At 37.2% G+C, this 26,773-nt stretch overlaps 1 protein-coding gene across 1 annotated transcript in view; it reads right to left on the reverse strand.

Annotated features, from left to right (window-relative positions):
• ARFGEF1 (ADP ribosylation factor guanine nucleotide exchange factor 1) overlaps positions 1–26,724 on the reverse strand; it is a 90,852-nt gene extending 64,128 nt beyond the window's left edge. Inside the window, exons 1-2 of the mRNA XM_026842262.1 lie at positions 26,524–26,724; positions 222–252 (exon numbers count right to left, since the gene is read on the reverse strand). Coding sequence (XP_026698063.1) covers positions 222–252; positions 26,524–26,632 — 140 coding nt within the window. The 5' untranslated portion in view covers positions 26,633–26,724. The remainder of the gene's footprint in view (positions 1–221; positions 253–26,523) is intronic.
• Positions 26,725–26,773: the final 49 nt, after the last annotated feature.

Below are 26,773 nucleotides of genomic sequence, written 5' to 3' on the forward strand. Positions count from 1 at the left end.
CCTCTAACCTATTTTTTGCCCCTACTCCCAGACCCTGGGCCTTGCACCATAACAGCCAGCCACTGAAGCAGCACTTTTAGCACATTTCCAGATACCATTTACCTTACAAAATATATTGAAAATGCTTTTCAGAGAGCACCTGTAATCTCAATGCAGAGTAAGTATGGTACACATTAAGAAGTTAAAAGCACTATCACTCAGTACAATGAACTATCACATACCTTTGCTTTTCTGTTTCAGCCTTTATTTCCTCTGTAAAATGAAACAAAGGCATAGTTATGGAAATGGTATCATAACCACAAACACAAAATTAAATAACGGAAAATGACTGGAAAGCACAACTACCTAGGCAAGCATTTGAAACCAGGATTAGTTTAAAACAGAAAATACATTTTTATAAGCAGTTTCCTAAGAGCTTCTACCACCTGCATTGGTTGCAAACTGTATCAAGATTACAAATCTATATTCAAAACTTAATACTTAAATTTGCATCCAGTCATGCCAGCTAAACACCACATCCCTAGAATGTTTCTGCCAAGACACTGGCAAACTTTTTTCACAGCTCATGCATATAAAAATAATGAGGAAAATACAATTATTAAAAGTACTGGTCTATCAATAAAGGATATACTGCTTGTTCAATGTGGGTTATACAGAAAAACAATAAAGAAACCACCATTGCTGATTCTTACATGAAACCTTGATGACTAATAACGTTCTCTGATTTTAAACAGTGTTAAGACACCACAGTAATGACTAGAGGGGAGGGGGGGAAAGTCTGTAACACATCTATTTCATACTATTTTAAAATACATTAAAACAGAAGGACTAATAGTTTAATGCTGTTGACAAGACATTCTGAATATTTTTTTACAATACATTTCAAAAAACTGATTTGGAAAACATCTTCAAAATGTACAGGATGAAGTATGAAAATATATATATATATGTTTTAAGTAATCATCTCAGGAAACTTATTCTAACATCAAGTTCTGCTCAAACATGTAAACCCACTAAATGTAAAACATGTAAATCAACTAAAACCAACACTTTACTTTGCTTTTTGTGTATAAGCTTTAAACTAGTGGCATGAATTGATTCTGACCAAAAAAAGAATTTAATATTTCTAACAAAGCCCCATGCAGCATAATTGTGCTATCCCTCATTTACTATTTCACATAGTCATACTGATTCACTTAAGACAGGTTCCTAAGGTTGTTATTTTATCACAAATAACTAGTATCAAATATGTTTACTAATAGACTTGCACAATATCAAGAAAAGTAAATGTAAGGAGTGCATATAAACCTAAAATCTAAGTCTTATTTCTGATATGACTGATTCTCCTGCTTACCCCTAGTAAAACCCAGAGGTTAGCAGGTCAGTGGTTCATCTGAGAAACAGCTAGTCCAGAAGTGGTTCAAATCTGTGTTACCCCAGATTAGACAAAACATGAAAATAATTCCATATTCCAGATATTCAATATTTCTCAATAAGTAACAATAACAAGTCTTATAGTCAGCAATATTTCAGGAAAGTATGCCTTCCTACCAGGTACGACGCTTGATCCCTTTATGTGCTTGAAGTCTAATTCCTGACCAACAGGAAGGAGAATAAACTGTCTTCCTCCCTTTCCCCCAACATCTACATACCTTTCTACCTTTCACCTTAGCATTCACACCCAGAAACTCTCCTCCCTGAGATGCTCTGAAGTCCGTCCAACAACCATTACTAATAGATGCAATTGCGGAATGGCTCCCACATTCAAAGTTTCCAACTGAAGCAACAGAACTGAGCATTCTCGCCCAATAACCAATTATTTTGAACACAGATTCTGTACAGTGCTTCATTCTAAGTGAATCCTAATGCTCTGCTCAAATAGTAATCTCATTAATAACAGCAATGACATATTAACAAATTTTGCATATAAAATTACACAAGGTGCTACAGTAGTGTAATTAAAAGGTGAGGGCAGACACCCAAGACAAAAATAGAAATCATGTTATTGAACTTGAATTAGTTGACTAAAACTACTTTAAATCTTCCTTTTTATACATTAAGTTCTGTTTAAAATGATTACCATATTTAGAAACCACTTAGTTATAAAAGTCAAACTTTAGTCATGCTAACAAACATCTCTACTGTTTTATAAGTCAAGATCACAACCCATTTTATCATATTTAATATGAATATATTTGATTTCAAGATAAAGCAATCAGTATCAGCTTGTTATAACACAATTTTCAGTTTACAAATTCATCAGATTTTAATAACCTGTAAGAAACACAATAGTTTATTTAACAGTTTTATGTTAGGTACAGGATTCAACTATTAAAGAAAAAAAAGATGTGTGCATTTACGAGTTATTTTATACTTTGTCTATGGCTGAAAAACTCCCCAAACAAATGTAGAAAAATAATTATTTCAGGCTATTGCTATAAATAAAACAAAATGCAAAGCTTCACTTCATGGACAATTCTGGTTCTCCTTCTCAGCCTGCTCCACATCATTGGAAGGCTAACCCCCTGAGGCTAACTACTCCCCACTAGGGAAGGTGCAAATTATAGTGGAACTTGTTCATTGTTCAGAATAGAAACAGTTGTGAGTATTGAATTAGTGTGAAAATTGTTTAAGGAAGTACAAGCAAGCCAGTTCTCTGCTCCCCATCCTCTATTTTTCCAGTAAAAGACAGCACATGTCCTAAGCACAAATATTCTTCCGGCAATACTTAAAGCAGATGTGACAGTAGGTAAGTAAGCGTTCAGACACTTTATAGGTTTCAAAACAGTGGTTAAACTGTATGCTTAAGTAAATTTATTGAGCTGAAAGCACTGCATGAACAAAGACAGTCCCTGGCGGACAGACAAACATGAAGTAAAATTCAGGAAAAACAAGATCAGAAAACAGCAGTTCCACTCTGCACTAACTCATTTTGTTCCTGAACTTTAAAAAAAAAAAGTATCGAATCCAGCTAGCTGTCATCTGGATGCTACATCAGCCTATCTCTGAATTTATCCTCTGCTTTCTAAACTGAAACAGTACTTGCAAAGATTACTAACATAATAATAAAATCCAATCAGAGCTGCTTAGAGCTCTCACTGCACTGCTAATATTCTAACAAATTATCACTATTCTTAAAGTACTACAAGAGATTGTCTTCAGAACAGGTCACACCAATTTGTATCAGAAAATGGAGATTTTTGTAATTGAAGGAAGTATATTACAATTACAAGGAAAAAGCTTATGCAAGTGTCAATCTAATTAAATGTTACTACCCTTTCAAGTAGCACTGCATCAGTCTATTAATATGACAGTACAGATTTTATAACCTTTGTTAAATAAAAAGAAAGGTTTTTATAGTGGCTGATATCAATTATTTTAGAACACTAAAATATTTTAAATGGCAGATAAGCACATGATATGACACTATTACTATGAATGAGGTAGACAGCAGGCTTAAACTTTACTGTTACCCTTGAGAACAGAGAAAACGTAATTTCCTTCACTGTCTGCTTGCTCCCTCAGCTCTTCATACCAAAACACAAATTAATCACAGTACAATTTCATGGTCATGTAGCAGTCACATCCATAGGAAGTATAGAAAAATTCAAGAAGCACTGTCAGCAGAAAAACAGATTATAATAAAGGTAACTACAAAATCTCATGCTAAATAAATAATCTGTTAAAGACAGATGAACCAGAACATTGACTGATACATTCTTTTAAATGGGAAAAAGTAACTCCTGCAAAACTAAAAATCAGCTAGAAAAGGGAGATAAAGACAGTCTTGAAATCATAGGCTGCTTCCTTGTTTTGCTCTCCCTCTCAAAAACACACAATCAAAACCACAAAGGAGAGGATCCAAGACCCAGAAAAGCTTATTATCTCACCATCACCATTCACTTCTTTGAAGAGTGAGAGGATGTAAGATGCTGGAACAAGGGAAGAAAACTATAGAAAAGGACTACAGCTTTCAGAGCCTTCTTCCTCTGTATTATCTGTGATGTAAACACAGAATTACTATGGAAAAGAGCTCACATTATTCTATGGCACTGAAAGTACGATCTGTCCTAAAATGGAACTAACTGATGTATAATTAGTACTCTCAAATAAAGTGCAGCCGAAATAACAAAAAAATCAATCCCTCCTGAACTCTCACATTCACACACAGCTCTAAAAGACAACCTCGTTACAGAACTCTATCACAGAACTAATGGAAATATATATGGCTTCTGCACACAGAAGATAGAGCTGATCAAAGATGCATTAGTTTGCAGTTTTACAATGGCCATGCATCTCAATCATTTCACAAAGCAGATAAAATGCATCACGAATATTAGTTTCAACATAATCTTCCACTTCATCGACACCTGTACTGACTGCAATAATTTCAAAGAAATCTCTGAAAAAGTCTAATACCTTTGTCATATGGGTGTACTGGTTTTGGCTGGAATACAGTTAATTTTCTTCATGGTAGCTTGTATGGCGCTGGGGTTTTGATTTGTGCTGAAAACAGTACTGGTAACACAGGGATGTTTTAGTTACTATCTAGCAGTGCTCACACAGAGTAAAGGCCTTTTCTGCTTCTCACATAGCCCTGCCAATGAGTAGGCTGGGGGTGCACAAGAAATTGGGAGGTGACACAGCCGGGACAGCTGACTCCAACTGACCAAAGGGATATCCCACACCATATGACATCATGCTCAGCAATAAAAACTTGGGAGAAGGGAGTTTGCTTGCCACTGCTTGCGAACTGTCTGGGCATCAGTTGTCTGGTGGTGAACTATTGCTTTTTTTGCACCAATTCTGTTTCTTAGTTTTGTTATTCTTTGCTGTAGTGTTGTGTCTGGGTCCTGTCCATGTGTTGTCCCTGTCGTCTGTGTCACGCCCCCCGCCCCCCCTTTTTTTTTCCTTATTAATTTGTCTTTATCTCAAACCAAAGTTTTCACACTTATACCCTTCCAATTCTCTCCTCAATACCAGTCAGTGAGTGGCTGTGTGAGGCTTAGCTGCCAACTGCAGGTAAACCACCACAACAGGTATCCATATTTCCACTGTCACCTCTCCAACTTTAATTCACTATAGTATGGAAAAAAAAGTTGTTTTTTTTTTTATTTAACATTTTATAACCAGCCAATCTCATCTGCCACTATAAAATTAACAAATCTCTCTGTAACAATAGTGGGTAACACCTAAACAGCAAGGTCAAAATGGGCCAAGTATGTCAAAGCAGGTGCTGTGGGCAATACTGTCTTAACTGTCTATGATGCTGATCCAACTTCGAACTAATTCACCCACCATTTACCCCACTAATCCAATTCAAAGGATGATTTAAACCTTAACTACACTGAAGGGTACCTCTAATTCCCATTTGAAATTTGTTTATGACTGGATTATTCCCTTGGTTCCTATGTCAACATCCCCCTACATCTGAAACAGCCCGTCTCCCCTAGGTTACTGTCCTGGTTTCAGATGGAATACAGCTGATTTTTTCTTCTTAGTAGCTAGAATAGTACTGTGTTTTGGATTCAGTATGGGATTTGTATGAGAAGAATGTTGATAATACACTGATGGGTTTAGTTGCTGCTAAGAAATCAAGGACTTTTCAACCTCCCATGTCCTGCCTGTGCACAAGTACACAAAAAGCTGTGAGGGAGCAAAACCAAGACAACAGACTCAAATTGTGCAATGGAATATTCCCTATAATCTAACGACATGCTCAGTATATAGATGAGGGCTGACAGGGAATATGGCTCTTGCTTCCAAGACTACAGTTTCAGGATTATCTCTTCTCAGTTGGTGGGCGGGGAGCAGTTGCATTGTGCATTACTCATTTGTATTTTCTATTATTGCTATTATAATAATTATTTTATTTTACTTCAATTATTAAATTGGTTTTATCTCAACCTTTGAGTCTCCATTCCTTTACCTCCCCAATTTTCTCTCCCATTCCCCAGGGTGGGGGAGCGTGAGTGAGCAGCTGTGTGGTGTTCAGCTGCCAGTCAGGTTTAAACTATGACAATTATCTTCAGGTAATATTTCCTTCTGCTTACCTAAGTATTCCATAATATCATGTAAAGTATAAATATGCTACTGTTATACTTTGGCAGAAGTCAAGAATAACATTCTCATCACATAAGGGATAACTAAATGGTTACCTTCAGGAATGGTACACAGAGCTAAATTCTATAGTATCAGCTGAACATCAAGTTGCACGTTAGATTACAGGGAAAAGAATTCTTATGGAACTTGCTATTGGGAAAAGGGCAAACTACTTACCATAAAATGGAAAAATACTTTGCAAGTTCATTACAAAGTATGATGCTAGGAAAAAAAACCCATGCTTAAAAAACCATTTCATACATATCTCACATTATATTTTTCCATTCTTGCATCAGAATTGTATTCAAAAACAAGAGCATATTACGTTCCCACAATGCTGTATTCCAAACAACTGATGCTGCCTGCCAGAGAAGCACATGCGTATGTTTCTACAAGGTTCTGCACATCTAAAGACTACTATTCAGTATATAACATTCATGTACATACATCAGAATTAAAAGTTTATTTGCCTAACTGAAAGTAAATCTATTAGAACAGAAACCACCCTGCATTTTCACTGGGGAAAAAAAAAAATTACCTCAAAAAATTACATCCAAAATGTATACACCCATTCCTCTGCTCACTGGCGAAGAGACAGAAGCAGCTACTCTTCCACTTAGTATTAGAAAAAAAAAATTGGATTTTCCAACTCTTCTTAATGCCAAAAATGTATGCAGATGACTAAAAATCGTAACGATATTAGAACTAAAAAAAAAGGGTATTAAACATATAATGAATTCAAGACAGTAAGCAGTGGCTTTTTAAAGCTTTGTAACCATCCTGGGTAATCAGCCAAAGCAGCACAGGCTGCAATACTCCAAAGAAACGAGTCAATGTTTGGAGTTCACATTACTTATATCATAGAAGACTACTGTGAGAAGGAAGCAATTGGAATTCAATTTTTCCCAAATCAAAGCAGGTGGATGAGATCCAAAGAACATGCAGTGAAGAGGAATTTAAATTATATCGATATGTATATTAAAAAAAAAAAGAAGAAGAAAGTGAAATCCTATTAGAACATTAAAGGCTTTGCTTAAATTGACTTTGGCTTGCTTCCTTCCACCCAAATATTCTAGACACTGTCTCCAGTATGATACAAAATATTGTGGCAAGCAAGGCATTATGAAAATCTCAACTTTTTCATCATTAACAATACTGAAACTGTCCTCCTTCGTGTCAAGGTGTACGGAAGCCCTCAGAGACCTAGCCGTCTACAGGTACTCATCAATTTAAAACTGTAAGATAAAAGTTAGCTGTACTGTAAGTAATATAAAACTAGCAATTCAATATTCATTTGAAAAGAACTTTAATTAGCTATATTCTCAACTATGTATTAAGATTATTATATATATATGTTGATAGTTTAACTTAAAAAAAAAACCAACATAAGTTTGTATGCACAGTAGTAAAGCCATATAAACGTGACAGGAATAAAAAAAACATCCCCAAAACAATCTCTCCCTCAGAGGTAAACTTCTAAGCAGATCATGCTGAGTAAGTTTTCCCCAAAAGGGGTTATTGGAATGTATTTCTAAATAAATATCCAAAACTTGTTTCTTCTCTTGATATCTCCTTCAAGCAGTGTCAAAAAGTCTCCTGTCTATTCAGCTAAAGCAAGGAAGCATTAACATCTGACAGTCAGTAACTTCAGAAAAAAACCTAAATTAGGTCTAAGGAGGCCAAACAATAGGACTGGAGAAACACACAGTCATTTTCAACACAAGGTTCACTGCATTTGGACAGTGATGATCCAGAGATGATCTCTGTGAGCAACTTCTGTCAAGTCAGTACGTCTAAGAAAAAACAAGTTTATGTAAAAATATATGCTGCAAATTTGGCACTTACTCTTACCTAAACATTGTTCTGGACATCCAAACCCCTTTCAGGTCTTCCGCAAAGATGAGGATTTGCTAAGAGACAGTGTCAAGCACACACACACTGCATAGGAATTTTCTCCAGGCTTCCAGCTGAACACTTCTTGCTCTCACAGAACCTCTGCATCACTGCTTCTAAACTCTGAACTACTACAGTTTCGGTATGTTTTCTTGTGCTGAAGATGTATGGAGGAGATTAACTAGTAAACTCAGATTGAGGTATTTTCCTCTCCCATTTCTTTTTTAACTATAGCACTGTAATTAACATTCAGTAAATTTTAATACATCTCTCTTCAACATTAACCCAGAGCAGTGTATGTAAATATCAAACAAACAAAAAATGAAAGCTTTATAAAAAAACCTCACTGGGATCTCAAATTACCATAGAATAACAAAACTGTTTAGTACAATACTGTTATTCACCTAAATTATCAAATCAGGTTGACTTGACTAAAACTGGTAATAGTGTATGGAAATTCATTACAGGAAGATAGTACTGAAACGATCAGTATTTTAGGTAGCCTGCAGAAGTACCCACTCACTATGAAAGCCGAAATTGTTCCCTGAATGGAATTTCCAAGATGCCTATCATAGCACTGTGTTTTCCTGTAAATCCTATAAACAGCTTTCTCCACCATACCTTCTGGGATGCAGAGAGATCTCTGCTTCCCTCCCTCAAATCCTCCTAAACACAGTGACTATAAGATGGACAACAAATGCCATTTGTGGGAGTTCAAAAGGCTGATTGCAGCACTGGGCTTTTAGGGGTGCAGTTTTTGTTGTTTGTTTTAATCAGAAAGCTAACCTAAAGAGAAATGGGATTGGAAGAAATACAGACACAAGCGCAAGCACATACAGCATCAAAGTGTGAATCTCACCTGTGTACATTCTCCCCAATGTAGAATACCATTGTCTCCTTCCCCTCAAAATTCCTGAACCCAAACTTTAGCATAGACCCTCAGTTATAGTTTATTTTCACATCTGTTCTTATGACTGCTGGTATTTGCTGGGGTCAGTTAACCTTTCATTCTACTTTGCTTCCTCTATCTGGAAGATTACAGCTCACACAGCTATGGCACATGGATGGAAGAAAGCTCCATGTGAATATAAGAAAGTCACTGCTGTGGTCTTCACATAGCATTTATATAATAGCAAATAATTCTTGTACAGACAAATAAAAACAGCCTTGAGAGTATGTATTTGGACACTTCCACTTGCTTTCCATTCCAATGTATTATGCTGCTGCAACTTCATGTTTACGGATATTGGAGGAGTAACTAAGGAAGCACAGATTAATCACACTATTTAAGAAGCATTCCAAGCAAACAGCAGTTACATTTTGAGTTTGACAACTCATGATGAAATTCTGTTTAGATCCTCCTTGTTGTGCTCTACAAAATACTGCAACTCTAATGAATTGAAATACTAAGTTATATCTCATTAGCTTAGAAAAACAAGGTAGGCCTTTGAAGTGTACAGAGAAATATTTATGTTTACATACACACAAAGTAAAAATCCCAAAAGCCACAAATACAAACTTTATGAGGTGCTTCAACTAATTTTCTGAATAGAGTGATAATATAGAAAGGAACATTGTATGTTGTTACTTCTCATGCCATATTTTTGGATTGTAAAAATGTCTGCTGTAAACCCTATTGAAGTATTTATCTACTTTTATATCAGCAATTCAAAGGGTGTTATGTTTGATAGTCCTTATTGGGCTTCTTATTTGTGAAGCAATCTTCTCACCTATTCCTAATTTTCTTTTTAGTCATACATAAAGAACTACAGCTTCTCCCCACCCCTACTCATGATATAATACTATTCAGGAATATGAAACTCTGGTTGTAAATTCAGAAACTTGGATGCACAACCTGTCTCCACTCAGCCAACCTTACTACCTGCTCCTTCAGCTCATTAGGTATGACATTTTCAAACAAAGAATCACTGGCAAATCTACTCAAAGGAAGAAACTTCTCTAGTGGCCTGATTCTGCTTAAAAGTAATTGTGAATCATTCAATCCAATAGGGTTTTATCATCTTCTCTAATATTTCTACTTGCTTAACCAGACTACTGTCAAGTTGCTTCCCTTGGGAAGAGGAGGGGCAACACACATATAGGTCACACGTTGAAAAGGATACTGGATTGTAGACATTATTAGTAGCATTTATATTCTAACATGTGTTTGAAAAGCTCATTTTTCTGCAGCAGTAAATCCTTCTGCTTCCCCTCAGTATTACATGGGTCTCCACCCTTTATTAAATCCACAGCAAACTCCCAGCAGTATCCAAACTCGTGTCTTTACCCCTTAATTTCTGATTTTTAGATCAAAATCAAGGAATAGAAATAGACTTTCTATTTACATCTTTAAACACTGTTACAGGAGGATAACCATGCACATTTATTTTAATCAAGCAGGATATACCTTTCAATTATCTTGTTCCAGTCTTTTTTTGATACCTCTTCCCACTACCCCCATACATCAGTTTCAGGCTCAGAACTCATTGCATGAATTGCTGAAAAGGTGCATTAACATACAAACAATTTCATTGCTGACCAAACACATAGTCACCTAACCAGATTATCGGAAGGATCTTGCCTACAGTTTTCCAATATACTTTAATCTGATCCAACTGAAAGTGACCATGGAAAAAGATGATTCCTCCTATTCCATGTGTCTCTGTGCTTATTTGCATCACATGTTTTGGAGAGGAAGAATTGAACAGAACTACCCCTTGCCCACAGATGCACTGGAATAAGTACTGCAAAACCATATTAAGTTTATTCACTGTGTTTCATCAGCATTAGTATTGTTTGCAATGAGGTTAAGTTTTGCAAGGACAATAATGGTTTTTTATCAGGTAAGGGGGGGAAGCCTGCAGCTGTATATTCGTCTTCATATTCACGTGTATAGTGTATTCTGACCCTTCTTTCTCATGTCCTATGTTAAAATTCCTGTGAGTTGTGTAAAACCTGATTCTAGAAGCTACAATCCCAACATATAAACACAGCAACAGGTATCCAAATAAAGAGGCATGTAGCACAACATTTTGAAAACAGCATTAACTAACTTCACTCAGCTATTTTTATTGTTGTGGTTTGAGCTCAGGGGGCAACAGAGTATCATGCAGCTGCTCACTCCTCCCTTCCCCCCCAGCACTGGGAAGGAGGAAATAAAGCAAAAGACCAGGAAGTCGAGATAAGGACAGGGAGGGATGACCCCATCCATTATGGCACAGGCAAAAGACCAACTTGTTAGGGGAAGAAAAAAAGACTGTAAAATTTAATACAGAATAACAACAACCACACTTAAAAGACAAAACATGACTGCAAGACGCATTACCACATCCTGAAAACACTTTCCCCCATCCCTCCCTTCTTCCCAGGCTCAGCTTTGCTCCCAGTATCTCTACCTCCTCCCATCAGTGGTGCAGGAAGCAGGGAACAGGGGGTGCAGTCAGTCCTGACACTTCTTCCACCTCAGGGTGAGGGGGGACTTCTGGCATTCCTCCCCTGTTCCAGCACGGTCCCCCTCCCACAACGAGACAGTCCTCCACAAACCAGCTCCAACATGAGTCGCTCCCATGGGTGCTGCAGTCCTCCCAGCACTGAAATTCAACAGTGGGGCCTTCTTGCCATGGGGTCCCAGCCTCCTGGCACAGTCACCTGGGTTGGCGTGGGGCCCCCCACATGCTGCAAATCGGTATCTGCTCCACTAGTGACCTCCAAGGGTGCTGAGGGGGGCAGCCCTGCCACCTCACCATGGGATACAGGGAGTCTCTGCTCCTGTGAATCTCCCCCCCTTCTCCTCCTTTCTTCCACTGACCTTGGTGTTTGCACAGATGTTCTTGCACCTTCTCCTCACAACTCTCAGAACTCCTCCCAGGTTCCCCTTCTTAAATATGTTATTGCAGAGGCACAGCTAAATGGCCTGGCCTTGGCCAGAGATGGGTCCAACTTGGAGCTGGGGAAGCTTCTCACAGGGGGCCACCACGTGAGCCCTCTCCCCTGCTACCAAAAAAACCCTGCCACTCACTCAAACCAGGACATTTGTACTTTCTGCTGCTTAAAGAAAGTAAGCAGAGTATATATTCTATGAAGACAGATGAGTCAACTACTAATCAAAACAAAGAAAGACTACTCACCAAGAAAAACTTTGAGCATTGTTCAATGTGTTAACCCGCATAAACTTTTTGATATTTAACATCCCTTTCCTCCTGACTGCATCATCTATCTCTAGTATACCAGTACAACTGTCTGTGCACATCATCTATAAAATTGCAGAGGGACCTTACTAGTTGAAAAGTAACAAAGTAGCACTGGATTAAGAGAGAAAATGTTGACGTTTTTAACTTAAATTTTAAAAGATGTTTTTAAAAAATATGGATTAGTTCCTTCATCTGGTTTTACCATGTGGCTAAGGGTAGGATGGGAAGAAAACAAATGCTTTAGCCAGTATTGCTGCTGCTGTTGGCAAAAGATGGGGTGTTAATTATAACAGACTAGAACCACAGAATGATCAGAAAATCCGATTCAACGTGGAACATGAAAATGTGTGTTGAGAGAGGTCATTTATTTCTTTACTAAAGAATATGAGAGGACAAAACACTGCAGAGAAACAACCAAATTAAGACAGACCCCCGAGAAGAGTCTGATCAAAGGATATACTACAATTATACAGGTCACAATAACTGTAATTTACAGAAAAAGCAATTTCACCAACTGAGTGCAATGGTATACAGTATACAGATCAATATACAAAAAGGTTCTTACCAACTGTCTCTCATGAAAATACCAACATGCTGGAATAAGAAAAGCATTGCAAGTCTTTGTGGACAGAAAAAAAGCAGCAGCTTCTCTGCCGCAGTAATTGATTTTTCGAAGTCTTGACAAGAATTGTAACTGTCGTCTAAGTAACTCATAACAAGGTAAAGAAAGTAATTACCAATTATAAATTCCATAAAATAGGTATTATAATCATCAGAATTGTCTACAGAAGTGAGACTATATTTACATCCCTCCATCACTGCAACCCAATATTACAATGCACCTTTATGTGCGTGAAGTTCCTGAAAGTACCTGTAACTCCACATAAAGAGTTAGGAATCTACCAATTTAATTAAGTTTCAAATTTAAGAGAGAGGGGTTTGAAGGATGATAGAATTTAATGGTCTGAAATTAATATGTAATTCCTACAGTTTCTCTAGAATAGTTCATGCAGTATAACTGGACTTTCCCCACTACTGTTTACCTGATTCAACTGATGTGATGCTTCAGTTTCTCAGCATATTCATCTGAGAAAATAGACTGAAAAATCAGGACAGAAATAAATTATCAATAGGATGTATTGATGTATTGTATATCCTCTCTATTAATTTTCTCAAATATTCACTAGTCCAACTGAGTATTTGCTTCACTCAGCAGAACAGTAGCTTGTACTGCATATAAGAGCAGACTGCACACACTCTCTGAACATTTTGAGTTTATGCTTCCTCAAAGCCATGAGGAAACCAGTAACTCTGTTGTGTAAGATTGTGAAACTTGTTTGCCTAGTTATAGCGATGATGAATCATCAGTAACCCTTAATTTGTCACAGAGTTTGATATGTTGATCTCTGAAATGCAGTCTCAGTTCCTCTGCTTCAACCTTTAAGAAATTAACTTGAACCTAGTTCTTTACATTTTTCCCTTTAAGCACTGAATATAATATAGCTATTTCACAGTAGAAAGTAGAAATTTAAGACTATATATATCTCAAAATTTATTTTTATATATATGCGCATGGACACACACAAAATATCTCCACATATAATGTGATTTTTACTCCCTCAATCTAATCTAGAAGTTGAAGAGGAAGTTTTAACTCAGCAGAACATAGGAAACACCGCAAGCATTTAACTAGTAAGTTTGAATTGGAAGACAGGTCATGACTGAAACTGCACTCAGAATACTAATACATTTTCAGCCTCTACCACTGTTTGAGACAGCCTGATAAAACTTTTCATGAAAAGGTAATTTAGAAGTTGGAAATTACTTACTGAGCTTTAATTTCAGACTTAAATACAAGATTCTTGTAAATTCATCATAGCTTGAGAAATGGACAAAAAAAAAAAAAAAAAAAGCATATTCCCATTAAGTAGCCTGCTCACTACAGTACCTTCAAAAGCAATCTGCAAGTAGGGATGAAAAAACAAGAAACAGAACACAGGACACCACAAGAATTTTACCCATTTCAAGCACTATAACTTTAAAGGTCACCTAGAATCATAGAACGGTTTGGGCTGGAAACAACCTTAGAGATGACCTAGTTCCAAACCCCCTGACACGGGCTTTCACTTTCACTATACCAGGTTGCTCAAAGCCCCATCCAACCAAGCCTTAAACACTTCCAGGGAGGGGCATCCACAGCTTCTCTGGGCAACCTGTTCCAGTGCCTAACCACCCTCACAGTAAAGAATTTCTTCCTTATATCCAGTCTAAATCTACCCTCTTCCAGTTTAAAACTGTTACCCCTCATACTACCCCTACACTCCGTTAAAGAGTCCCTCCGAATCTTTCCTGTGGGCCCCTTTAAGTACTGGAAGGCCACTATAAGGTCTCCCCAGAGCCTTCCCTTCTCCAGGCAGAACAACCCCAACTCTCTCAGTCTGTCCTCATAGGGAAGTTGCTCCAGCCCCCTATTATCTTCATGGCATCCTCTGGACCCGCTCAAGCTGGTCTATGTTCTTCTTATGTTGGGGGCCCCAGAGCTGGACACAACACTCCAGGTGGGGGTCTCATGAGAGCAGAGAGGGAGAATCACCTCCCTCGACCTGCTGGTCATGCTTCTCTGTATGCAGCCCAGGATACAGTTGGCTTTCTGGGCTGCAAGTGGACATTGTTGGCTCATACTCAGTTTTCCATCCACTGATCTCCCCAAGTCTTTCTCCACAGGGCTGCTCTCAGTGCAGTCATTGCCCAGCCTGTATTTGTGCTTGGGATTGCCTTGACCCATGTATAGACATGTAAGTCTATACGTGAATTATACTACTGGTAACCCTCTAATTAAAAAAGCATTATGCCACTTCCCTCTTGCCGTAGCTCTGAATCGAAAGAAAATCATCATCTTTTCCAGATAGAAGATGACAGTCAGGAGATTACAATTTAATGACTGTCTATAAAATTCATCAAGCTACATTTGATAGGGGTAAAAATAATATTGGATAACCAAAAAGTATGGACTTAAGTTTATTTTTATGTCTGTAGTATGCCCCTCAAAAAGGTTACAACCATATTAACTTTGTATTAACTTCTCTCAACCCAAAATTTGTATTTGTAATAGAAAGCTCAAACTTTAAATGAGAAGTCCTGATGTGAGATCTTTCAAAGGAAGCTTTCAAAGTGATCACACTGTTACTAAAGTCCTGATTTCTTCATTAGACTCTGATAGAGGATATAGCTAAAACTAAGATGTTTAAATGAACACAAGAAGTAAGATATGAGTGTGGCAGTATTCTGAAAGCTTCAGTGTGGCCATCTTCAGCACATATGCATTAGAGTATTAATACAATGAAACCTTTACTTTCCATCTCCTATCTTTTATTTACATTAAAAACATTTTTTTTTAAGTTCAGATCGCTTAATTTAAGACAACTACTCATATGACAACTCTTTCTTTTCTAAGATGCTGATAAGAAGGCAAGTGGAATACTACTTAAAAAGGTCACCACTACACAATACTGTTAACTCTGGAGACTCACATTACACAACTGCATTACAAGGAAGTGCTTCTTTTACTATTGCTTACCAAAGCTGATAACGAGACAAGGTATTCTGTTCAGTATTTACTGGATCAACAGTTCATAATAAGCTATTAGGAAAAAGTGTACTTGCACTGACTACACAAATGTTTTTTATGCAACATATGCAACTTTTATTTAATAGTAATTACTTACACTTCCTACTGCACTGACATCGTGCCCCTCCTTCTTGTTCTAAGAGCATTTTAGGACATGTGGTTAAATAAATGCTGTTATTAACTACAGCAGCCAAAGAACTTCCAAAACCACCTTCTGTGTTATAAAAGGATACCTGGTCTTTCTAACTATTTGTTGTTATCAAAATTTCTTCATATTTCAGAAGCTAGCGCATAATTCTGGCTATTTCTAGGCAATCTATTTGTGATCAAATGCAAACATCTTCCAGCACCAGCTAGTACTCATAAGGCATCTATTAGATTATAGCTAATCTCTGCTATTCAAGGCTTTTTATTAAGTCATGGGTATACAAAACTATTTTGGCCATTTCTACCTCTGTGGAGGTAGGAACCTTTTACATAAATTAAAGTTACAAATCATTAGTGTATGTACTGCCACAGGTACCAGCTGTATACAAAAATAAACCTCTAAAGTTACACATATCCTTTAAGTTTTAGATATATTGACAATAAATCATAAAAGAATCTCTAACTTTGTTTTAAAAAGTCCTCAAAATAACACTTCATTGTTCTTTAAAAATGAAATTTAAAACCCTTCCTTCCCTTCAGTCCAGTATCCGAGAGCAGCTTTGAGAGGGGGGAAAGGGGGATTTTTGGTTTGGAAGGAGTGGTGAGTGATGTTATTAAAGTGAACTCCTACATAGAAGCATAAAGGAAGCAATCACCCAAAGGGTAGAGGTAAGAAATGTTTTGGTGACATGCCACCTGCCTCAGGTTCATCAATGAAAGGCCTGGAGAGCAAACACGCAGACAGACAGTAGCTTCTGCTTTTGCGTGAAAAGGAGGCAATCAGGGAAAGAATGGTCCAAGTGCTGCTTTTCTTTCAATGTAAAAGCCAGTGCTAATAATTTGAAGACAGAATTTCGTTTTGAGCTTTACAATACAAGATAGGATTCAGGGATGTAGATCAAACTTAGCTCCTCTCCTCCTCCTTTCTGCATCTAAGCCACAAAACTAAAGCTCCTGCAAACATCACTGACCATCACAGTCTATTTTCCCCAGTGTTAGACACCATTTTAAAGAAGAAAACTATTTCTCTTTACAACAAAATTTCTAAGCACTTGAGATCTATTTATATGCATAATTATGCACACATAATCACACAAAATAAAGTGTCATGTCTTAAATCACAAGTGGAAAACACCTAACTGTCTCATCTCACTGCAGGTGAAGAAAATTTTGTCATACTTCTCAGGCACTTATGCAGTCTTTATCCAGCCTTCAAACTTCCAGGCAAATGCAGCTGTCCTATTCTATCAATTTTACTTACAGCAGTTACAAAGCTCTGTTTCCATTTCAGGATAATGAAAACGGAGGTTAATTTATTCCTATCCACTTCCCCATACACTACACAAGATCCAGTACAGCATTCTTGCAGACGTCACAGTCCATTAGCCAAATGAAGCGCACAGAGTTAAGACTCTGCATTTTCCCGCTTTCCTGAGTTGTAGAAACTGATTTTATGCCAGCTGCTGCACTCAGTCTATGGAACAGCACCACCCAGACCTTTACACACAGTTATAACCTGCCTGAAAGGTTGCTTGCCAGGTATACAAGGTCTGTTAGTTTTACACGCAACAGAAGCACACCTTTGCAAAAAACGTCTTCATTTGAAAGGGCGTTATTACCTTATTACCTGCACTAAAAGTACACTGTTTCGTGCAAGCATATCCGTGTTAATTTGTAGCACAGTTTTAAAATTAAAACATAATGTGAAGCTACCAAAGAAATCAAACCAGTGCCACACTACTTATATTTAATATACAGATTTGAAACTTTTAAAGTATACCTCTCACTATTCAACTGGCCAGCTGAGCCTGTAGCATAAAATGTGATTTAACATCTTTAGTAAACCTCAAATTTTTATCTCAATTTGAAAGTCTAAAAGTATCTTCTTCCCAGTTTCTCTCACACTGTAAAGCTGTGCATTGCAATGTTGAAGCACGATGGTCATTCAAACATTTCTGACAACTAACTGCAACATGAATTTATGCTCAAGAGTCCCACATCTACATCAAGAAAAAAATGCAAAGCAGTAAAACATCCCTGTATCCAGCATTGACTAAAATCTCTTGACATTAAATATTTAAAAGCCTAATTATACTTTTATTTCTAAATTAAAAGAAGGAACAACACTATAAAATCTGTTAGGAATTTTGGAATAGAACATGCTAATGACAGTGAGTGCAGAATTTGTATTATTAATGGATCATCTTTTTAAACCCTATCTCCCTGTGTTTAAGAGCAAACAGAAAAGAGGGCTTGAATAAACCCATTTATCTCAAGCGTGGATATTTTCAATCATCTTAAAAATATCTTAAATTTTTTTCTGACAATATATGAAATACATAAAAAAAAAAAAAAAAGAAGAGCACTGGACAGCAGGCATTATCCATCTGAACAAAACCAAGTATTAAATAGCGTAACATCAGTAACCACATCATCTCATACCACATTAGCACACAGGACAGAGTACCAGAAATGTGGGGGGTGGGGGGTGTGAACAGAAGTAAAACATTTTGAACTGAAATCACCAACTAAAAAAAAAAAAGCCCACAGCAATCATCCTCCTAGATGTCTTAATAAAAGACTCTCTTGATTTTGGTAAAATACAGTTCTAAACTGGGATAAAAGACAAGAAAAACCACCCAAGCATGACAAAACAGCTATTTAGATAATACAATTAGAATGCAACCTGTTTAGCAGAAAAATTAAATAATAGTAGAACAGAACACGAACAGCACGGCTGCAAAAAACTGAATGTGAGCTGGTAAAACAAGCAGCCATGTGAGTTTATCAAAGCAGACAGGGTGCTACTGTCCACTACTTTGGTCAAGTGCAAATCTGTTTTTCAGGCTTGGGTTTGTCTTTTTATTTTAACATCTACTTGTGGTGCTACTGAAAAACTGTTCTTTGCTAAAGCTCAAAAAAAAAAAAAAAATCACAGGAGGAAAACAAAGATGAAAACAACTGAGAAGAAAGATATTTTGGGAATCCAGTCAAACACTGCAACCAAATACATTACTGCTTTGGGATCTTTCACTAGCTTGAGTACATTGATCACAGAGAAGATGATCAATAGATGATCATTAGAGAAGAGCTACAAGTGGCCCCTTCAGAGAATAAACACCATCAGAATGCAGCAATGTTCAGTTTGGGAAGTTTTGATGATTTATTATTTCTGAAGACACAAAAAAACACTAGTGGGCAGGTGACCAAGGTGGAATGAAAGCTCTACCTGTCATTTTTGGTTTTTCACACACACACACAAACAGCACTTCCACAACACACTAAGTACACAAGTTTCTTGGTAGAAAGTTTAAAAGTACAAGCATAGTTTCACTTACAATTCCCATAAAATCAAGTGTGACTTTATTAAAGAGAAAGGAATTTCCAAAATAGAATTATCCTTTTGGCAGTTTAAGAGGAAGCATCCAGTGTGACCGGCTTTTACAAACTCCTGAAAAGCAGAGGCAGATGTAAGACATCTCTGAAAAAATTTTTCCTTGAAAGAAAACACATTTTTGGAAAAGGATGAGTGATATGAAGATCTGCAACATCAGAGAATAAAACCAGCCCATTGTTTTCCTACCTGTGTCTAAACAGAAGCGAAAGACTTAAGCTTGATTCTTGTTCTGTTTTTTTCAGTCTCTAATTCATATGGCTCTTCAAGCATGTCTCAATAAAGCCCATGCACTGTTGAAACCAGGGGTAACACTATAAGTTGTACCAGGTACAGAGTTAGTGTTAGTGTAACCTCCACATTCCCTACCCAAACTTCAAAGCTGGTCTTGACTACAGCATCATACTAAGAGCTGAGATTCCTCAAGACTTCAAGTTCTTTAGAGCTCCTGCTTCCCAACTAAAACCTCATCACCTATTAATAGGTCCACATGAAAACTAAAACGTAAAACTTCAAATTAAAGAAAAACAATAAACAAAATCAAACCTCAAATCCTCCAAAGAAATTCAAGCAAAATTTCCCATACCAAGAATACCTGAAAGCTAAGACCATGGACAGAGGGGAAAGAAGCAACATGAAAAAAGGGCAAAAAATAACAAAATCTGCAATATTCATCAATTCAAATGAAATTTTATCAAGCCTTTTCCTACTGGTTTGGCAGTTTTTACTTCTAATCATGTAAAATTAAGAACCAAAGAACACAGGAGTTACAAAAGACTAAAATGCCTTATAATCTATCTCAAAAAACTTCAAACTGGTAAAGGGCTTGCTCTTTAAGAAAAAAAAATTAAAATATTTCTCAAATCCTTGTTGACTGGCATTTTTGTTCTCACTCACATCATGTTTCAAATACTCCACTACCTTGCCTGGGATCAACATTAGGCCAATATACTAGTAATTACCTATGTCATCCTATTCATCCTTGTAACAACGCTGGCACAGCTGCAAGTGTCTTCCAGTCCTTTGGAATTTTCTCTGTGTCCTAAGATTGATTAGAAATCAATAAGGGAGTTCTGCCAAGTACTTCAAACTCTTGGGATTTGACAGGCCTATTTTTATCAGCTCTTTTACATTTATACTCAAAATGGGAATTATCATATAACATGTATCATCTACCTTATCCCTCAAAACAGATACTTTAATTAAACACTCCCCTGCATTCCATTAAGATATCTATAAAATATATAGGCAGGGGGAGAGAGTTGTTTGGGTTTGGGGTTTTTTTTCTGACACTAGGCATTTTTCATAGAAACAAAGCACACCAGCTATGATTTGTTCAGTTGTCCTTGTACATTGTACAGTATTTCTGTACAATCCCACAGAAGTATTTTATGTCTTCCCTCGTTGTTTGGAGACTTTTTGTATTTGTGTGATTTTTCTTAAAGGTTTGGTTTGCCTAACAGTAATCTATAGTTTCTTCTACTATTTACTTAAGGAGAGCACGTGGTAATAATGCACAGAGTAGTTCTTGGTCCGTTTCCATCTGACTAGCACTGCTAGATCACATATCTTTGGCTTTCAGACACACAGAGTTCTGCCTCCTGTAACAAATTATCAAGCTTCTTACTCAATTTTGTCCATTTCCTTGATACTTCCCTCCTTCAAAATCTGCAGAGTTTTGTTTCCCAAGTCACTTCAGCCTCTAATGCTCCACTGACAGTAGCTGTCCTTCCCAGACAAAAATACCTTCTCCTGGCAAACCACTAATTTACACATCACAGAGGAAAGCTCTCCAGCTTGATGCAGAAAACACAAAACTCCCTTCCCCCTGCCTATTCGAATCACCACCGATCTACCACTGGCTACTGCAGAATTGAATGAAAGTCACATACAAACTTGCTGGTGTGGCTTGCCAGGCTCCTGGCAGCATTTGTTTAAAGTACTAATTAATCAGCAACTTGATAAAAATATCAACACCAACGAAAAACGCAAAAGAGGTAGGTGCCCCAAAAGGAGACAAGGCTTCCTCGTGTCGCTCTCTGCGAGTTCATGATTTCTGCCAGGAGTTTCACCAAGAACAGGGAAGAGAGGCTGATTCGAACACCGCTGGCTGATGCTTCCCTCTCTATAAACACTCATATGACAATCCTCCCTGACAACTAAACAAGTTAGCATATTTAACAACATATTATCAAAACACTAGCTCAATACCAATTCTCTGAAGTACTCTAGAAAAGGTCTGGAACGTACATCCGACATGAATGGCCAAGCTAATTTTTTTTTTCAATTGTATATGAAGACGTCGCACAAGAACATACACTGTTGTTATCCTGAAAAACTGAAACAGTGGTTAACTAGAGACAAGAACCAAGAGAAGAGAGGAAAAGATGACAATTACAGGAATAATATACCAGAAGAGGGTACAGAAGATGATCAGCTAGAACAAAACTTCACAAAACAGTAAAGATATCTCATTATAAGAAACAGATGCACACTGGTCATAAGGCAACAACTTTTCATTTTAGGCTTCAACATTCTAAATAGTGCTCTAAAATACACTGCATAACAGAGGTATTTAAAAACTGACTGGTGTCACAAAGATGTGTTGGAAGTCTTTCAAGATCAGATTTTAAAAGATACTGGAAATCAATGTTAAAACTTTCAAAACATCAAAGGCTTTAACGGAGGATGTATTTCAGGATAAAGCCAAAGTTCCACCTAAAAAAATACTATTTTTTCCTTCCAAGACAAAAAGTAAGTATTTGATACTCGTTCTCCATTATAAGGTTTTTCCAACTCAAATGCAATCTACCTTGTTTCTACAAAAGTGTTTTCATGTGCACCCTCCCAACCACCTCCTTTCTCAAGGGAGATTAACGCTTGTCAGCATTGCCATTCTATGCAGCCAAGAACTGATTACATTTAAAACAATAAACATTCCCATTATATACAACTTCTCTTAAATCAGCCCCATAAATTCAACAGAAATGCCACTTTACACTCAAATGCAGAAGGCAACCTGGAAAGCAGTTTATGGGGCCAACCAAACCTTACTGTTACTAAGCCAAGTTTTAAATCTTTGCAAAAGTAGGCAAGATCTTAAATCACACTGCAACCCTGCTAGTTAAAACCCAAGCTTAGCAAAGCAAGCAAGAGGAGGGAAGCACAGCTGCAAATTTTAGGGATATGTTTGGTTTCTTTTTTAAATATATATCTTGGTTTATCCTAGTAAAAAAATACCCATTTATCCTGCTTGCTTACTTCAAAATAAGTGTTTCAGAAGAATAATTACAACCAGCAAATAAATTCTGTATGGACAATGGTGACTTGTATACTGTGAAAATAAATGCCTATAGCACATGCAGACAACAGACAATGGTACAATACTGATCTCTTTGTATTCAGCATAGAAAAGACTCAAAAAATTCTGGGCTTTGGCTTCTAAAACAGGGTAAGTAATTTTGATGAAAGATGGAAGATAGTCTACAGAGAACAGCATTATCTAAAATACAAACAGAAATTTAGCTCATGCAACATTTCTCCAGTAAAATTAATTCCAGAGGAGCAACATGATAATAGTCTTCAAAACGCATTTTTAACTGTTCATTAAAACAGTTTTAGGAAGGTTTTTTTTCAATGCAACCAGTGTCTCCAACACGTATGTGCATTTCTGGATTGACCATTAATCTTGATTATTCTGGTAACAGAACATGACTATCTATACATGCAAAGGACACAAGAAAATTAAACTAGGAAGGGTAAAAAGAGGTAGAAAAATTTATGCAGGTGAGACCTTCCCAGACCATTTACAAATCTGTATAGGTAAAGATATAGATGAATCTTCCCACCTCCGGGGGTGAGTCCTGCTCCAAACATTACCTGTTTTCAGAAAACATAGGATTCTGTGCTTAATTATATCCTGCTGCTTCATCATCCTACACGTGCACGTAAGGGCAGCATGAACTGAACAGAGCTGTTATTTTCACATTGCATGAGACCTATATCACCCAGCAGGATCTTTGCATGACAGACTAAACAATCCCAGGAGCACTGGAGAACCTTTTAAAACTAAGTTTCAATCCTCTTCAGTTTGCACTCCCAGAATTCCAAGCAGCACATGCATACTCTTCTTTAAAGTACATACTATGTACATATATCCCTTATCATTTTACATTATTTGTGGTTTGGAATTTCACAGAAGGCTCCTGATTTGCAGTTGAACTAGCAGTCTTTACACAAGCAGGGAATTCTGGTTTGATCAGCTCAGTCTTTCTATAAACCACTTTTCCAGGCAGCCAAATCCACACCCATGATTCTGACAAAGCACTAACGGTTTTTGTTCAGTCTATCAAAAACTTTATATTCAGCTGAAGATTTGTTTTTTTCCCCAAAACCTTTGATGGACTATGCATAACGCAGTATGCTTGCTGTAAAGTTTCCTAGACTGTAATATGGCTGAAAACCAATACAGACACAGCAGTGCAGGGAACTGACAGGGAAGGGAACCTTTACATCTAATCCTGCTTGTCAGCTTGATGCTCTCTGCAAGTGGACAATTTTAAAGATAAACTCATTCCTTACATAGATCAAGAGCAGCTGCTATGCAAGTACAACAATATGATGTTCTAAATTAGCTGTATTTCATTAGGTGACTAGAGAAAGAAATGTTACATTTTTTACATAAAGAAAATGTCTTTCAGAAAAGACAATGTTACATGAAAAAATACATTAAACTTGGAGTCAACTATTCTGTATTAATCGAGACACAACCCGGTGAATCTTTAGATTTAAGATCTGAGTATCAGGCTTAATTTCATTCCTGTTAAAAAAAAATAATCAAAGAACATCTATAGTTCAAGTTGCAATATTTAAGTCATATTTTGCTTTCTTATCTTCTAATAGCCCAGAAAAATGGTCGTATGAGAAGGACCTCATTTTAACACCTGTTCAGAGGTCAGACTGCCACAGTAACATATACCAGGAATGTTGCATGCTTTTTCTCCCTCAGAATTCACACATCACAAATAGATGAAGTATAATCTTAATGGAATGCAATAGTACAGGTTTGTAAGAAAATATAGAGGGATTTAAAATGACAAAGGGATAGTCTTAAAGATTCTTAAAATAGTTCTTGTCAACCTCAATCTAAAAATCAGAGTTTTAATTTGTTTGCCTGCTGTACAGGAATATCATACTTCTGGTCATTGCTTGCTTGTTTCTGAAATATTTCAGTAACAGCTCATCTTATACAAACAACATAAAACATAAATAGTGGGTTTGAAAAAAAAACAAAAAATCAAAAAAAGTCTGGATTAGTAACAACTACTAGTTGTTTTGTACTACATCAGATAATTTCAGTGAAGACTAATCAATTAAATATTCAGACTGAAAAAAATGATTTGAGGATGTGTAATTACTGCTATGATTTTTAAAAGCCACCTTTTATTTAACAGCCACTTTTTAAAATCCAATAAAACTTTAGTTAGACTTTGCCAGAGCTAACTCCACATTGAACTCAACTCTAAATTACTATTTTACTAACGTTTTATCATTAATGTTGTTGCTCTCTAAAATAAAGCAATTTCTTAGGAATAAGAAGTCTGTGCTCCTTGCTTAAGGTGGCAAAGCCGCATCCAGTTGAAAAGTACTCTCCAACAGATGCTAGATGGAGAGAGCATAATACATGCATCCTACTTCCAATTCTGCTATGAAAATCACAGCTCAGCTTTAACACCCAGTTGCCCCACATGTGAAATAAGGATATTTACTTTTCTCTGACAAGCTTTTTATAGTTAGATATGAGCACTACTCTATTCAAGAGTTAAATATTGCTACCTTTAAATTACGAGTCTATCACACACAAAACCAGATAATGGACCATACTAGACTTACAATTACCAACTATATTTTGTTGTGCCACAACCTAAAAAAATGGATTTCAGTAATATTCTGTGGTAATTAACACCACGTTTGGTATTTTTCAAGTTCCTGAAGCCTTCTATATACATTAACTAATACACACTTATCTTGTATTCCTTTTTTCCTTGCTTCATTGGCTTTTATACCCACACACCATACTGTTTTCCTATTTAAGCCCCAATCACGCAATCAGATACACAGGAAAAGGTTTCAGTTAAGCTGTAGGATAAAAATCATTGGGATGTGTGCTTGGGGGTCTCCTTGGACAAATCACTTTACAAGATAAAAGATGCAGATTGTACAGTCTAGAGGGCCGGCTTTATAACCTGTGTAACACAGTGGAGACACACTTGGAGCGATCTGGATGATACCCAAGACAGATCAAGCTACTGAGGTAAAGCACAGCATAAATACAGGACTAATACCAGCGTCTTAATTCTATGGATGACATGCAGGCTGGTTAAAAATTCAATTTAATAAGAAAACATTTCTAGTTTATTTCTAACTTGAATACACACTTTAAAGTCAGCGGAAAGGCCAAAGGGTTATCAGTTTATTCCTATCTGCCTAAATCATAAGATTATTATTAATAATCCTAGTGATAAGTGAGAAATGTAAGAAAATAGTTCAAATAGATCGGAAAGAATTTTAAGAAATATAGTTGAACTACTGCCATTTCTCCCTCTCCATTTGTCAGGGTCCTTCAAAGACAAAGAAAACAAGAGAAGGATTGTTGTTTTGGTTTTGTGTTGTTTTTTTTTTAAAGTGGAAATATTATAAAAGACAAATTAATAGAATGACAGAAGGACAGCTTGAAATTACATACTCATTTTTAAAACAAGTAAGTTTCAGTTTAATATTTTCTCTTCAAACAAACCCATTTAAACTGACATTATTACTGTACAAAATCAAGATAATTATCTCCACAACCAGAAACAATTACACAAGGATGGGAGGGCCATAATCCATTTATATATTATTTAAAGAAAGCAGGCCTTTCTCCAGAAGTCTTTCAGTAAATATGTCAATAGTTTGCCACACGGGCTCAAACCCTGCCTGTATGCATCATGCCAGGATTTTAAAGCCCGAGTTCTCCTTTCCTGGCGCCCGTTACTGAACGTGTGCGTATGCTTTGTACTACCCAGCCCCGGTACTTGTGTCACGCTTGCAGACGAGGTGGTGGTGTTGACACAGCTGCACTACGAACCCAACACCCCTCTTCAGCCCGGAGCAGACAAACATTCCCACACCTCCCGTGGCCGCACCAGCGCTGCCACGCGCGAAGGAAGCTCCTTTGCTCATCAGCTGTTTCTCCACCAGTAACGACAGGGCTCCCCCCTCACACATCTCCTGGACCATCCTCTCCCTCTCTATCCTTCCTCCCCGGAGGCCTGCGTCCCGGCTCCGACGGGCCGCCAGCTCCAGACGTGGCCTGGTGTCATTGTCTCCCGCTTTCCGCCACCCCCCTCCGCTCCCTCCCCCGTCCCTCCTCCCTCCCCG

The sequence above is a fragment of the Athene cunicularia genome (assembly GCF_003259725.1).
Source record: "Athene cunicularia isolate RWA chromosome 2 unlocalized genomic scaffold, athCun1 chr2_part1, whole genome shotgun sequence".
Lineage (NCBI taxonomy): Eukaryota > Metazoa > Chordata > Aves > Strigiformes > Strigidae > Athene > Athene cunicularia.